This window comes from Oncorhynchus masou, chromosome 7, assembly GCF_036934945.1.
Source record: "Oncorhynchus masou masou isolate Uvic2021 chromosome 7, UVic_Omas_1.1, whole genome shotgun sequence".
Taxonomy (NCBI): Eukaryota; Metazoa; Chordata; class Actinopteri; order Salmoniformes; family Salmonidae; genus Oncorhynchus; species Oncorhynchus masou.
Window position 1 is genome coordinate 8,849,326 of NC_088218.1, and position 15,181 is coordinate 8,864,506.

At 44.5% G+C, this 15,181-nt stretch overlaps 1 protein-coding gene and 1 non-coding gene across 3 annotated transcripts in view; both read right to left on the bottom strand.

The window, feature by feature from the left end:
* bin1b (bridging integrator 1b) overlaps positions 1-15,181 on the bottom strand; it is a 46,218-nt gene that overhangs the window by 12,235 nt on the left and 18,802 nt on the right. Inside the window, exons 7-14 of one of the 2 annotated variants that reach the window (XM_064970263.1) lie at positions 14,638-14,745; positions 12,216-12,308; positions 11,824-11,909; positions 11,522-11,597; positions 11,366-11,421; positions 10,726-10,764; positions 9,142-9,190; positions 8,210-8,440 (exon numbers count right to left, since the gene is read on the bottom strand). In XM_064970263.1, the coding sequence (XP_064826335.1) occupies positions 8,210-8,440; positions 9,142-9,190; positions 10,726-10,764; positions 11,366-11,421; positions 11,522-11,597; positions 11,824-11,909; positions 12,216-12,308; positions 14,638-14,745 (738 nt within the window). The remainder of the gene's footprint in view (positions 1-8,209; positions 8,441-9,141; positions 9,191-10,725; positions 10,765-11,365; positions 11,422-11,521; positions 11,598-11,823; positions 11,910-12,215; positions 12,309-14,637; positions 14,746-15,181) is intronic. The other variant, XM_064970264.1, reaches the window with a different exon arrangement.
* Positions 5,200-5,390, bottom strand: LOC135543633 (U2 spliceosomal RNA). The gene has a single exon (XR_010456245.1). It is a non-coding gene; the product is annotated as a U2 spliceosomal RNA (small nuclear RNA).

Below are 15,181 nucleotides of genomic sequence, written 5' to 3' on the forward strand. Positions count from 1 at the left end.
GGTCTAAACCAACAACATATGCCATGGCAGAAGATGGGCGATTAGTTATGGCGTTGCTTAATAATTTATAGTCAACACACAACATTGTTAAGGGTCTCAAATTTGCTAATGTCTTGGTCTCCCTTTTTGTAAAGTAGAGAGATTACCGCCTCACACATCGAACCTCCCATATGCTCCAAACCAAATATACCTCTAAACACTTCCAACAGATGACATCCAATTATATCCCAAAAAACTATGTAACTCTTTAGAGAGCCACTCCTGGTACTTTTATCTTTCATGCTCTTCAGTGCCATATAAATGTCATCTAATTTCACTTCCCCTTCTGATTGGCCCTTAATAAAAGGTATCTGCACATCCACGCATTTAAAAAAAAAAAAATGGTCCCCTTCTCATAATCAATTGTTTGTTTTTGAATTAGCTGAGAAAAGTGGTGTGTAGCAACACCAAGCATGCCATCTCCATCCTCAACTATCTTGGTCTAATAACGCAGAAAAAGTCCTCTTTTCCCGTGATTTAATTTGTTTGAAAAAATATGCACAGCACTTCATCATTTTCCCATTTATCTTGCTGACTTTTAAAAATGAAGTCTCGAGCTTTCTTTTCAAAAAAGGCATGTTGCTTTTTCTGCAGGATACAGTGTCTATCTAAACCACCACCATTCAAATTACCTTGGATGTGTAGATCTTTTAGTTCATTCTGCAACTTACAAAATTATTTGTGGTTATTACGTACTTTATCTTTGCAAAAATTCTGAATACAAATCTTGATTCTTAATTTTGTGCTCTCCCACCACTGACAGTAGAATAAAAATGTTTCATAGTTACACAGCCCTAGAAAAAAGACCTAAATCTTGTCTCAAGTTGTCATGTAAAATGCTGTTATTAATTTTCCAATACCCTTTTCAAAATTAATTTTTTATATTTCTTTATTTTTTATTCTACTGTCAGACAGACAACTGTGGTCTGAATAGAATACCGGAGTGACGCGCGCCGAGGACAGAGTCCACGCGGAACAAACAGATCTATGCGGCTCCTCTGCTGTTTCCCCAAGTGAAACCGGGATCATCCGCATGCGCCACTCTAAGTATCAACCAAATTAGATTTACCTCTTAGACTTTTTACAAGATGCCCGCCTAGATTACCTCGGTCATATGACACATTAAAATCTCCCCCCATAAACACCTGTCTGTTTGTCATAAAAATAGTGTCTAGGTCGTTAAGCATTTCCCTCCTTTCCTTGGGTGTCTGGTGCATATACATTAATAAATCTAAAACATTTACCCTTCCAATCGATATCTACTATTAAAACCCTCCCGTGTACTGCTGAAAAACTCCTACTATTTTTAAATCCCTTTTCCCACACAGAACACCAACCCCTGTAGAATGCACCCCTCCGACACTCCACCTGGACTCTCCCTGAACCCATTCCTGTGTAAATCTCTCCACGGCATTTTGATCTTTTAAATGTACTACTTGTAAAAAACACAGAGAAGCGAATGGAGGACAAATGGGAAAAAACTTTCCCTTTTAACTGGGTTCCTAAGCCCTCTAACATTGATGCTAGCTAGGTTAATAATAGACGACATGAGAGTTGTCTTTTTCCCTTCTAAATATGACATTTTTTCCAAACTTACTTTAAGTACATTTCCTCATTAGGCGGCCTATCTGGGAAACGATGGACTCCAGTTGGAGGACTGTCCACCAAGATAGGGGTCGGTAAAACACTGTCCTCCTCCTCATGCTCCCCTTCCATCTGTGTGGGTGCTGGAACACCACTGGGTGCCAGACCGCTGCTCTCGATGGAGGCCGCGACTGACAGGGATAACAGAGTCTCCTCTGCGCTGCCCAGGTTTTCCTCACTTTTCTCCTCAGACTTCCCGCTTTCAAAACAACTGAAGTGATTCCCCCCCAGAGCGGACTTCTCCGTTGCCTCCATGTGGATGAGTGGGAAAACAGGGCTCATCTGCTTCCTTTTCACCGAGCACTTCCTCCTCTCTCCCACCGTTGTCCAGCTCTCCGGAGCCGAGGGCGCGGTGGGCTCTCCCTTCTCCTCCTCCACTTGCTTGTTCCAACTGCTGTCCGCTTCTCCTCTCTCCTCGTGAGATGATGATGGCGCCTCACTCCCGCTCTCCTCTGACTCTCGCAGTTCTCTCTCCATCACTAGCTCATCCACAACGTCCTCAATAGCGCGTAGTTCCATGTCTTTTCCCGCTCTCCGCTCTTTTCCCGCTCACCGCTCTGGCGTAAGAGGGGGCTGCCTTCGGGCAGTGACGGAACAGGTGGTCCTCTGAGTTGCACAGACTGCAGCGCTTGGGCACGGTGCAATCCCTCATATGGCCGACAGTCCCACAATTTCTGCACCTTGTCTGGGTGCAGGCATGGGTGAGGTGCCTGTACGTGCTACACTTCCTGCAGAAACGAGGCTGTCCAGCATACATAAGGTAGCCCCTGTCTTTAACGATAGAAAAAGAAGCTGGAGGATGGCGGTATCCATCATGGCCGCTCTCGTCCTCCTTTAGCAGTACACGAAACTGCCTCTTCCCTGTCCAGATGCCTAGGGCGTCCTTAATATCTCTCACTCCTGGCAAGATGGTCACGTACCGGCTGAGGTAGCACACTAATGATTCTTCGGTGACCCAGGGGTTGAACATGTGCACTGTTAGCGCCCTCATATTGAGCCTGCACAGGGACTCAACTTGAAAAGCACTGAGGGCGGGTGCTGTCACGTTCGCCCGGAAGAGCCCCCTCACCTCCTCCAGCCGGGTGATAGTGTAGAAAGACGCATAAAACTTCTCGGCTGTGTTCTGTTGCAGGCAGTGCACATCGTCTGCTGTCAGGCATAGAGGTCAGAAAATAACTTATTTTCCAAAATGAACTCTTTCCATCAAGTTGTCTTTTCCGGTCCACTGAAATCGCAACGTGTTCTTCAGTCCAGCGGCCGCTGACTGTGACGTGGCCGATGACGACATCGCACCACTTTGAGAACTGCACTCGATCTTTATCATGATCTTAGCCAAAAGGCCGAGAAGCGATACCGCAATGCTTTCGAAAGGCGCCATTCTCGCACACGTCAAATTCGATTACACCAAAATGAGCTCCGTAAACTTTCTGCCAAATATCAAAGATATTGTGCTTTTTTAAAAATGTAACAATTTGGAGATAATAATATTGACATAACATTTGATCTTGTATCAAATATCTCTGGTATCATTGCTGCCACAACGGAACTGAAGCAATTGTTCATTTGATGGCCACAGAGTTCCACCTACTGATCAAGAGCATATGTTATGATGGCCATGGAGGAGGAAGGAGATGGGGAGCAATGTGAAAATGACATGGCTTGAGAACGCCTCTTGAAACCTGTGGCCAGACGGGGGAAGACTGGGTGAAAGCATGAGAAGGTTTTTTAGGGCCTTCATTTTTGTGGAACCCAGCAGAAAAGTATCCTCAAGGCATAGAGTCAGGTGAAGAGAGAGGGAATTGTCATGTTATCAAACATTGGTTTTTTCTTTGCATATATAATTATGCATAGCTTAACACAGTGTTGTATTTTGTTTCTTTTTGCTTTTCAAGTCTTATGCTATAACTCTTAGGAACAGGAAGCTAAAATGTTATTCTGTTGTCTGACGAGAGATGAAAATAAGTGTGCATGGTGTGATTATAGAGCAGAGGCCATAAGTCAGGGATTTGTAAACATAATCAACTGTGAATGTTAAATCATGTCATTGTTTGTTCATTAAGTCATTTCCAAGTTTATATAAATGTTGAACAGTATGAAGGTAATGTTCAAAAGGGAGAACTGATGGGTTCTGACTTCTAAACTTGAAATATTGTTAATCATCAGGTATCCTATGGAAATGAGAAGGGCCACAGTCTGGTTTCTACACCAGAAGCTAATGGGCATCTGTAGGAGAAATGTATATGGTGGAGTCAATTAAGGTTGGATATGAGCCAGGGACTTAGAATGTTACTGAGTAAATGAAAGGCAATCACATGGTTGCAATCACTGATAAGGGTGGAGAGCTGTGGATTAGTGAGGAATGGGGGCCCGGGTCAGGTCACATTAAGGGAGAAGGAACAGTTTATTACCCACATCACTTAACTTCCTGCCTAGCAGTAGAGATGTAACGCTTAAAAGAGTAGGAGACTTGCTCTGTTCGGCAGTCTGACCCATTGGGTGAATAAACGGTTTGAGCTTTACTGAGTTTTTACTCAATTTAGAACATAATTTAAATATCTGGATTTGATCAGCATCCAAATTCCAACCTGATGCTCCCTGAGCCTGATGAGACATATATTAAATACATTTAGCTGTTATCCAATAGGCTACATACATATTACGACTTTTCAGGCTACAGAAAAGGTAAATTTGTCAGCAAGGCGCATCAATTAATGTGGACCCAATCAATGGCAATTGATGAACTTCATTAGGCAAACTTTTTGGTGTTTTGTAACAGATGTCTATTTACATTCATCAAATGGCACTAGTTTGCTATGTTGTTGTGCCATGCTATGTTGTTGATTTAGGCTTCTTTATGTAGTGTTGTCTCTTATGTGTGTTTTGTCCTATATTTTTAATCCCAGCCCCCGCAGGAGGCCTTTTGGTAGCCGTAATTGTGATTAAGAATGTGTTATTAACGTACTTCCCTAGTTAATAGTAGTAGGTTAAACATGCAGTTTGGATGCTGAAATCATTTTGGAGAAAATATAAAAAATAAAAATATCCTACATTTTAAAGAGATTTGTTTGACAAATCAGATGAAAATATCATGACTGGTTGTGTTTATGCCACATAAAAAAAAACATTTAATTGAGTTCTTTATTAGGCCCAATAAATGTTTTACTGGTATGTGAGGCAGTCCATGTTACCAGTACATGACTTTAGCACATTTCAGAGTTTATACTGTATAAACTTGTGTATATATTCGTATATTTTTCCAATCATAACAATTGTTTGTTTTAACTACTTTATTACTTAGCTATTTGTATATTTTTGATAATGCGTTTTGCACTGTCGAGGAGCGCTTGCAAGTTAGCATTTCACTGTACCGTTTATCCGTGCTCATGAAGAATAAACTTTGATTAGAAGATTAACGCAGCATTCACATCAGCTATCATAGTCAACTTTCGCAAATGTGACCCTAACAAATTAAAACGAATCAACTGTTGTCTCTGCCTAATTTATCTTTACAACGACAGGGGGTGCACCGTTCCTGGAGGTACTGCAATACCAGGTCGATGCGTGGAGTGGACGGAGCAAGCCCCTATTCCATCTCCCTGTTCCAAAAATCAATTTAATATATGGTCCCCAGATAGGGGACGTATCAGATATTAAACTGATAAGAACAGATACTACACTTGATCTTAGCCAAAAGGCCGAGAAGCGATACTGCAATGCTTTCGGGAGGAAGGTGCCGTTCTCCGACACGTCAAATTCGACTATGGTTCCACCACAATGAGCTCTACACGTTTCATCAAAGACAATGCTATAAAAGAAAGTGTGGCATCGATTGGGAGATCAACGTGGCTATTCCCGACGTTGATTGACTGTTACAACGTAACAATTAGGTAGGTGGAAAGTCACGTGGTCATCCGCCCTCCAATCGGAAATGAGAGAGAGCGTTGTATTAAAACCAGATTAACAGCTAAATTAGAATAATAATATATCACGGGTGGGGGCGACGGCGACGACAATTGAGGTAATAATATTGACATAACATTTGATCTTGTATCAAATATCTCTGGTAGCGTTGCTGCCACAACGGAACTGAAGCAATTGCCCACATGGTGGCGATCGAGTTCCACCGACCGTCGCTTTACGACGTTATCCTGTGTGGTGCACGAAATTGCGTTTGAATGCTGCTCCACTTGACTTCAATACATCGATGCAAATAATGTGAACAATAAAAAAATAGTCTATGTATTTGTTTTATATCGGTCTGTAAAGCCTTGTATGATATGGCCATTGTGAGGAGGCCTTCATAAAGTTGCCCTCCTAAATGACTAGAGACCAAACTTCAACCACGGTACTGGACTGCAGGAGCGGTCTTCGCGTATGGTCCTGGCTGCCTAAATGCGTCCTCCACATAATAAACTGTGCAAACATGGCACTTTTGAGGCTTACTTTTACAATTAAGCTTACACAGTCACTACAAGAAATGTCATATCATGGTCATAAATCACCTTTAGACGTGCACTCACTGTATATAGACTGGTTTTCCTACTGTATAATTGACTATGTTTTGTTTATTCCATGTGTAACTCTGTGTTGTTGTATGTGTCGAATTGCTCGGCTTTATCTTGACCGGGTTGCAGTTGCAAATGAGAACTTCTCAACTAGCCTACTTGGTTAAATAAAAGGTGAGAAAAAAATAAATACTGTATATGCTATTTGGTTGGTGTCTTGTGAATCAACCTGTATGTGCATTAGGGTTTAATATTATCCCAGTGTCTTACAAATGTTCCATCCCGAGAATAAATCACTTTCCTCCCGGGTAACCCGTTATTAACTGAGAATAAATATGTTGTTTTCTCTGGGGTATTTCCCGCCAGGAAACCGAAAGTGACATTCAAAAGCATCATAAAGGATATAAATATCTGGATTTGATTAGAGCTTTGATCAGCACGAAAATTCAGACCTGATGCTACCGGAGCGTGATGAGACATATATGAAATACATTTAATGAGCCCTACATTAACCACATTTAATGAGCCCAAGTCCAAAAAAAGCCCAAATGATTGTGCTGTTATCCAATAGACCACATATATGATATAGGCAAAGAAAAACATAAAAGCGCATAGATGAAGCTAGCTATATGCTCTCTTGGGTAAATAAATGAAACTAGCCAGTAAGTTCATCTGTTTACACAGTGTGAACTCTGTGTTCGTATGCCATATTAACCACTCTCCATTTGTGAACTGTGTACATGTGTCTTATCCTCAGGGTTTTGTGTATAATATGATAGCATCTAATAGAGCATCAATCTGCCTTTGGTTCAACTGGAACAAATGTTGATGAATAAGTTCAGTGGCCTGACTGTTGGTAATGCTGCAATAATGGATAGTATTCCATCTCGGTGGTTGGACTGAAGAGACACACCGTCTGTCCCCAGTCTGTCTGTCTGTCCGTGTCCGTCTGTCAGTCTTACTGCCATGTGAGGAAAGCTGTCAATTCGTCCCTTGCATGCATTGAGTGAATCCATGCATAGCATGCAAAGACTGTGCGCTTGAACGAGGGGAAGAGTTCAAACCACCAGGACCACAAGCCTGTGTCTGACTGACCCCTGAACCTGGTGACCTTGCTGTCTGACCAATGGGGAGACACACCAACTTTGGGTGCCAGAGAAGTGGCGGCCTGCAATAGTACATCCAGGTCCATATGGAGCAGGCTAATAACCCCTGCTGGGGCCAAACACACACTGCCACATACGGAAGATAAGCACTGGGATTACTGGGACATTTTACTGGGACGGCCCTGGAGATGACTGGTGTGGTGTTACCAGCTGTAATAGTTGCAGAGATATGGATAGGCAGGTGAAAAAGTAGGTGGAGGATGGATGAAGAGGGTGAGGAGAGGATGGATGAAGAGGGTGAGGGACTGACCAGAGAATGAAAGGAGGTAAGATCATCAGAAAGAGCAAGCCGAAAACAAGGGGGAAGTGGTGTTACCAGCTGTAATAGTTGCAGAGATATGGATAGGCAGGTGAAAAAGTAGGTGGAGGATGGATGAAGAGGGTGAGGAGAGGATGGATGAAGAGGGTGAGGGACTGACCAGAGAATGAAAGGAGGTAAGATCATCAGAAAGAGCAAGCCGAAAACAAGGGGGAAGAGGAGGTTGGAGACCAGACCATCCCTAGGAAAACAAAAAGGGGAAGAGGAGGTTGGAGACCAGACCATCCCTAGGAAAACAAAAAGGGGAGGAGGAGGTTGGAGACCAGACCATCCCTAGGAAAACAAGGGGGAAGAGGAGGTTGGAGACCAGACCATCCCTAGGAAAACAAGGGGGAAGAGGAGGTTGGAGACCAGACCATCGCTAGGAAAACAAGGGGGAAGAGGAGGTTGGAGACCAGACCATCCCTAGGAAAACAAGGGGGAAGAGGAGGTTGGAGACCAGAACATCCCTAGGCTAGAACCTATGAGCCGTCTGAGTTGACACTGAGGGTATGATGTTGATGGAAGCCTGAGGGGACATTATGACATCATCTGACCTGCGGCTGTGATGGACTGGTTGCCTGTGACGGTCCGGTTGCCTGTGACGGTCCGGTTGCCTGTGACGGTCCGGTTGCCTGTGACGGTGCGGTTGTGTTAGCTTCGGGAACCAGGGCTTCACCATCGAACGAGATTATGTCCTGTTGTTGCGTGTCTGGAGCTGGAGTCAACGAGGGTCTGGGGCTGGGGGGCGGGCGTACAGGGGCGGGTCCAGGGGGCGCCGGCCTCGTCTGGAGGGTCCATGGAAGTATGTACACACATGCAACAGTAGTGAGGGAGACACAGCACACAGGTTAGTAAAACACACCAGCACACTAGTAATAGTAGGTTACTGTTACCTGGGCCGGTATCCAATCGAAGGCGTGTCATGGAGCAGCGCTCTGGACAGACAACAATGTGCCTTTTCAAGGCAATTTCACTGACATTCCTGGAGATTGTGTTTACTGTAAACGTTGTGCATGTTGGCTCACCCTCCATGTTGGCTCAAGCATTAATTACCTTTGGAAATCAAGTGCAATGCGTTGCTCTACAACGCGCCATGGATTGGATCCAGCCCTCGTCTGTAAGTGGTGTCTATGAAGCTTCCTTCTATGTTAGAAGAGCACATGTCTATCAAACCAATGGAGAGAAACTCTACATTCAACATGCTCTGGGTTAGTTTCATATCTCGCTCTGGGAGTTTTCCTGAAAAGAATGTTAGCAACTATGTGTGTGCTCGCAATTGTACCGTCCACTCCTTTTTCCACCCTCTTGAATTCAACACCTTAAAAATACTCCAGACCTTAAACTCAAGATTTCCCACACACACACACACATTTCTGACCCACGCTTCTGAAAATGACACTCGTTCATCAACACACAAATCCCAGTCACTCAAGACAAACACAGAGACAGTCAGACACGTTACAGCCCCTGTATGAGGGAACCTTACCTTGGGTGCAGCGTCTGGGGTAACGCTGTGGTTGGCGGCGGCTGCCTCACTGGGAAAGAGAAAGGGAGAATTACTGACTGACTCCCATGTCATGCCATGATGAAGATGTCCTGGTTGTGTTCAGTAGAGAGAGAACATTTTACTGTATTTATTTTTCTAGGAAGGAGAAAGTTGAAAATAAAGAGGGTAGAGGAGAGAACGAGAGAGGGGGCAGAGGAGTAGAGAGAACGAGAGGGGGCACAGGAGGAGAGAGAACGAGAGAGGGCAGAGGAGTAGAGAGAATGAGAGGGGGGACAATGACCTCAGTTGTGTTGGAGCAACGTGCGGGCGATTCACTAAGATGATAGTACAACGGGCAAAGATGTAGCAGCGTATCAGTTTCAGTCATCCACAGTGGTGAAGGTCTGACTATCTGGTGGCTGCCGCGCCGATTAGTTTTTTTAGCACAGACTGTCCCCCTGTATCACCATGGGAAAGCAGAACAGGGTCAACTGGTGTGCGTAAGAGAAAACATTTTGAATCTGAGTGAAATGCGTTTTCTGATAACACAGACGTTCGTTATTTTTGTCGCAAAACATTGTTACAGTGTGCCCTACTGTGTAGTCAACAGTCTGCACCATCCATCAAGACCGCAAGATGGGAGCAAGGGGCTGAGAAGTATATTTAATGATCTGTGTGTACAGGCCCATTTTAGCAGGGAGAATGAGCATATGCCAAACAAACCATTCTTTATTAATAATATATAACAAGACTGTGCGTAGTACTTCACAAATACACAGCTCAGAGCAAAAACTATTTGGGGATGTTGCTGCGGCATGAGACACCAACTCACAACACAAGGCTTCCTCAAACGTCATGCTGCGGTCATGCAGAGTGCCTGACCTGAAACACACGGACTGAGAACTACAGGAACACCCATGAATGTCCAAGCACACAGCAGAACTCCATGCACTACTTGACAAGATGACGGTTCACTTGGACAACTAAAAAGGTCTGTATATATCCTGTTTTGAGTCCTCCAATCCTTTATTCTCACTCAGTATGGAATTGCAACATGCAGAGAGACTAGTTCTGTGCAATTAACCAAAATGACGGTTATTTATTGGTTTTTAAATAAATAATTCACCAACTTCAGTTCAATTATTTTGAACTCCATTTTTTCTTTTTTTCTGTGAGTTCATTGCGCACATAGTGCTGCCGAACTGTGATGTTGTAGGGAGTTGTAGTTTCCAACAAGCTCTTTATAAACCAGATCATGCTTAACTGTGTGATGTAGTAGGGAGTTGTAGTTTCCAACAAGCTCTTTATAAACCAGATCATGCTGAACTGTGTGATGTAGTAGGGAGTTGTAGTTTCCAACAAGCTCTTTATAAACCAGATTATGCCGAACTGTGTGATGTAGGGAGTTGTAGTTTCCAACAAGCTCTTTATAAACCAGATTATGCCGAACTGTGTGATGTAGTAGGGAGTTGTAGTTTCCAACAAGTCCTTTATTCTCAGTCAGTATCTAACTGCACCATGCAGAAGGACACACACAGGCACATATAAACTGTCATACTGGTCACTCCCAGTCAGGTCCATTACCTCTTCTTGGGTCCAGGCTTCCAGTCTTTACCTGCCTTTCTGTAGGGGGGGGTGTAATTTACTCTACAGTATTCTATATTCAGCCAGTCTTTTCACTTCCTCACTAGAATGTGTAAGCACAGGGTTGGATAGGTTACTTTCTAAATGTAATCTGTTGCAGTTATCTGTCCAAAAGTGTAACCAGTAACAGAACTTTTGGATTACCCAAACTCAGTAACGTCATCTGATTACATTCCGTTACTTTTAGATTCATTTCCCCTTAAGAGGCATTAGAAGAAGACAAAAATGTATGTTGCCAATTGAATGACATCTATTGCAGGATAGATCAATGTTAAAAGTTTACATAGCTTGGACTGAAGCCTACAAAAGCCTATTCCTTCTCTTTCCCCACAATCCATCAAACACATTCGCTGTGTCGTCATGTAATCCGTTACTGCCCAACCCTGTGTATGCATTGCATTGGACCTCATTTCTCTACAATTACCATAGTTCCTAAAAGGTGCACCAGACAGAGGTAGATTGTACAGGTACATATAACAGTGGGGCAAAGTAGACAGGTGCGCCAAAGATGAACACTATCATATGTACAATAGTCCACTGGTATTCGCAACACATTGGTTTTAAGTCAAGTCTCACTCACTTGGCCAGCCTCTGCTCATCCAGTTTGGTCATGACATCATTCAGGTCCTGGTTCAGCTGCAAACAGAAAGATTGGAGGAAGTCAATTAATCAGTCTAGACATGTGTAATCAATCAGTCCCATGTACTGACGGTGGGCACCCAGCTCTCCCACTCACCTTTCCCATGTCTTTGTGGAACCTCTGCTGATATCCAGCCATACTCTGGAATGTGTTAACATAGAAGCCAACACGACTAGAGAGAAGAGAGAGAACGTGTTAACATGGTGACTGGGATCACTGTGTGTGTGTGTGTGTGTGTGTGTGTATGACTGTCTGTGATGACATGCTGAAGAGACAACGTGATAAGTGGACATGTGGAAGAGACAACAGTGGTTGTAAGTGGGTGGCTCTTCAGAAAGACAGAGGGAAGGAGACTGTATCAGCCTGGTAGCATCAGTGAGAGGGTGGAGAAGTTTCACCTGTTCCACAGCTGTGGAAGCTCATCCTGCAGATCTACGTTGATCTCCTCAAATACTTTCTGAGCTCTCCCTAACTCCTCCTCTGCCTGGACAGACACATCCAGAGGTTAAACAATGTTAGTTTATGCCTGTACAGACACCATCACACATCCACAGAAGTTGAACAATTCTACAGTACCATGTTTGTTAGTATATGTTACTCAAAAGAAAACGCATTATCTACAATCAAACTAAAGAATGACATGGAATACAGACAGAATGTTAGGGCATGTTGGCATAGAATATAGAATTAGAACTCAGAATGGGTGAATGACGAGTGTTGAAGGCATGGCGGGGGAGTCAGGGCGAAGTGTGACATGGGTGAGAGGGTGAGTTAGTTAGACATCAGTCACCTGGTTTCTGGTCAGGTTAGTTTGGGCTATTTGATGAGCAGACAGAATCCCCTGGGCCCAACCTGGGGCAGCCTTCTCCACAAGAGACATCGGCTAGCCATGCAGACGGACGGACAGACAGAGAGAAAGAGCGAGAGAGAAGCAAGACAAATACACTGCTCAAAAAAATAAAGGGAACACTAAAATAACACATCCTAGATCTGAATGAATGAAATATTCTTATTAAATACTTTTTTCTTTACATAATTGAATGTGCTGACAACAGAATCACACAAAAATTATCAATGGAAATCAAATTTATCAACCCATGGAGATCTGGATTTGGAGTCACACTCAAAATTAAAGTGGAAAACACTACAGGCTGATCCAACTTTGATGTAATGTCCTTAAAACAAGTCAAAATGAGGCTCAGTAGTGTGTGTGGCCTCCACGTGCCTGTATGACCTCCCTACAACGCCTGGGCATGCTCCTGATGAGGTGGCGGATGGTCTCCTGAGGGACCTCCTCCCAGACCTGGACTAAAGCATCCGCCAACTCCTGGACAGTCTGTGGTGCAACGTGGCGTTGGTGGATGGAGCGAGACATGATGTCCCAGATGTGCTCAATTGGATTCAGGTCTGGGGAACGGGCGGGCCAGTCCATAGCATCAATGCCTTCCTCTTGAAGGAACTGCTGACACACTCCAGCCACATGAAGTCTAGCATTAGGAGGAACCCAGGGCCAACCACACCAGCATATGGTCTTACAAGGGGTCTGAGGATCTCATCTCGGTACCTAATGGTAGTCAGGCTACCTCTGGCGAGCAGATGGAGGGCTGTGCGGCCCCCCAAAGAAATGCCACCCCACACCATGACTGACCCACCGCCAAACCGGTCATGCTGGAGGATGTTGCAGGCAGCAGAACGTTCTCCACGGCGTCTCCAGACTGTCACATGTGCTCAGTGTGAACCTGCTTTCATCTGTGAAGAGCACAGGGCGCTAGTGGCGAATTTGCCAATCTTGGTGTTCTCTGGCAAATGCCAAACGTCCGGCACGGTGTTGGGCTGTAAGCACAACCCCCACCTGTGGACATCGGGCCCTCTTACCACCCTCATGGAGTCTGTTTCTGACTGTTTGAGTAGACACATGCACTTTTGTGGCCTGCTGGATGTCCTTTTTCAGGGCTCTGGCAGTGCTCCTCCTGCTCCTCCTTGCACAAAGGCGGAGGTAGCGGTACTGCTGCTGGGTTGTTGCCCTCCTACGGTCTCCTCCACGTCTCCTGATGTACTGGCCTGTCTCCTGGTAGCGCCTCCATGCTCTGGACACTACGCTGACAGACACAGCAAACCTTCTTGCCACATCTCGCATTGATGTGCCATCCTGGATGAGCTGCACTACCTGAGCCAGTTGTGTGGGTTGTAGACTCCGTCTCATGCTACCACTAGAGTGAAAGCACCGCCAGCATTCACAAGTGACCAAAACATCAGCCAGGAAGCATAGGAACTGAGAAGTGGTCTGTGGTTGCCACCTGCAGAACCACTCCTTTATTGGAGGTGTCTTGCTAAATGCCGATAATTTCCACCTGTTGTCTATTCCATTTGCACAACAGCATGTGAAATTTATTTTCAATCAGTGTTGCGTCCTAAGTGGACAGTTTGATTTCACAGAAGTGTGATTGACAGAGTTACATTGTGTATAAGTGTTCCCTTTATTTTTTTGAGCAGTGTAGTTTGACAGGCAGGTTAGCAATTCAGACAGGCAGGTTAGCAATTCAGACAGGCAGGTTAGCAATTCAGACAGGCAGGTTAGTAATTCAGACAGGCAGGTTAGTAATTCAGACAGGCAGGTTAGAGAGAGTTTTGAAATCGGGGAAGAGTATTTCCATATTGTACATTAACACCCAATCAAACACACACATGAAAAACAGGTTAATGATACTTTTTTCCCCCAATAGGTTGATTGGTTGTTTATTTCAACTGGTATAGCCTAAGCCCATGGCAGCATGCGCCAAGCATAGCAAAACACGCCTCACAATGCAGAATGTTGCTTACTGACATCAGACACTTTGTTAAGGCCTTTATAGAGTCATGACTGAGTCACATGACTGAGCCGATCTGAACTGGCCTGGATATTTTCTCTTTACATTGTTCTGTTCCTTCCAAGAAGGTTCCAGAAACGCTGGTCCTCTGTAGTTGGTAGAGCATGGTGCTTGCAACGCCAGGATAGTGAGTTTGATTCCCGGGACCAACGTAACATGTAGGCATCCAATGACTGAGTTGCTTTTGGATAAAAGCGTCTAATAAATGGCATATGTTAGTTGTTATTTTAAACGATGGCGGATGCAAAACCAGGCCATCCCAGTACAGCTGGCTCAGCTTGGTTTGGCTCAGCAGTGTGATGCCGTAATGAACCCAGGAAATGATGCAGCGGGCGGCCATCTTACCTTGGCGATCTTGGCCTGGTCCTGCTTCTTGCCCTTCTGTAGGGAGCCAAAGTGATGCCTCGCACTGTCGTAGTCGGTCATCTTCCTGTCCCGCTTAGCGATGCGTGCCTGGTCAGAGACACCAGACAAACATACCCACAGAGTCACTGATAGATAGAAGGCTGCAGCTTCGTCAGAACCAATAAATCAAATGTATGTATTGATGTATCCTCTAACTGGTCTGGGAGCTGAGCTGTTTCAGGGCTCCATTTAAAACCAGGATCGCTGAAACGTTAAAGATTGCGCACCAGGAATGTAAAGGTGATTTCCTATTGAGCAGACATATGCAGCGTTTACGGTGAATGCAGTCACCACAACCAGAGGAACATTACCATTACATTTTAATCACGCTGTAACTCTGTGAACTTCCACCATATGGATTGTATAGAGCCCTCGGTACCAGTATGTGTAGTCTGTTCTGTTAGAGCCCTCGGTACCAGTATGTGTAGTCTGTTCTGTTAGAGCCCTCGGTACCAGTATGTGTAGTCTGTTCTGTTAGAGCCCT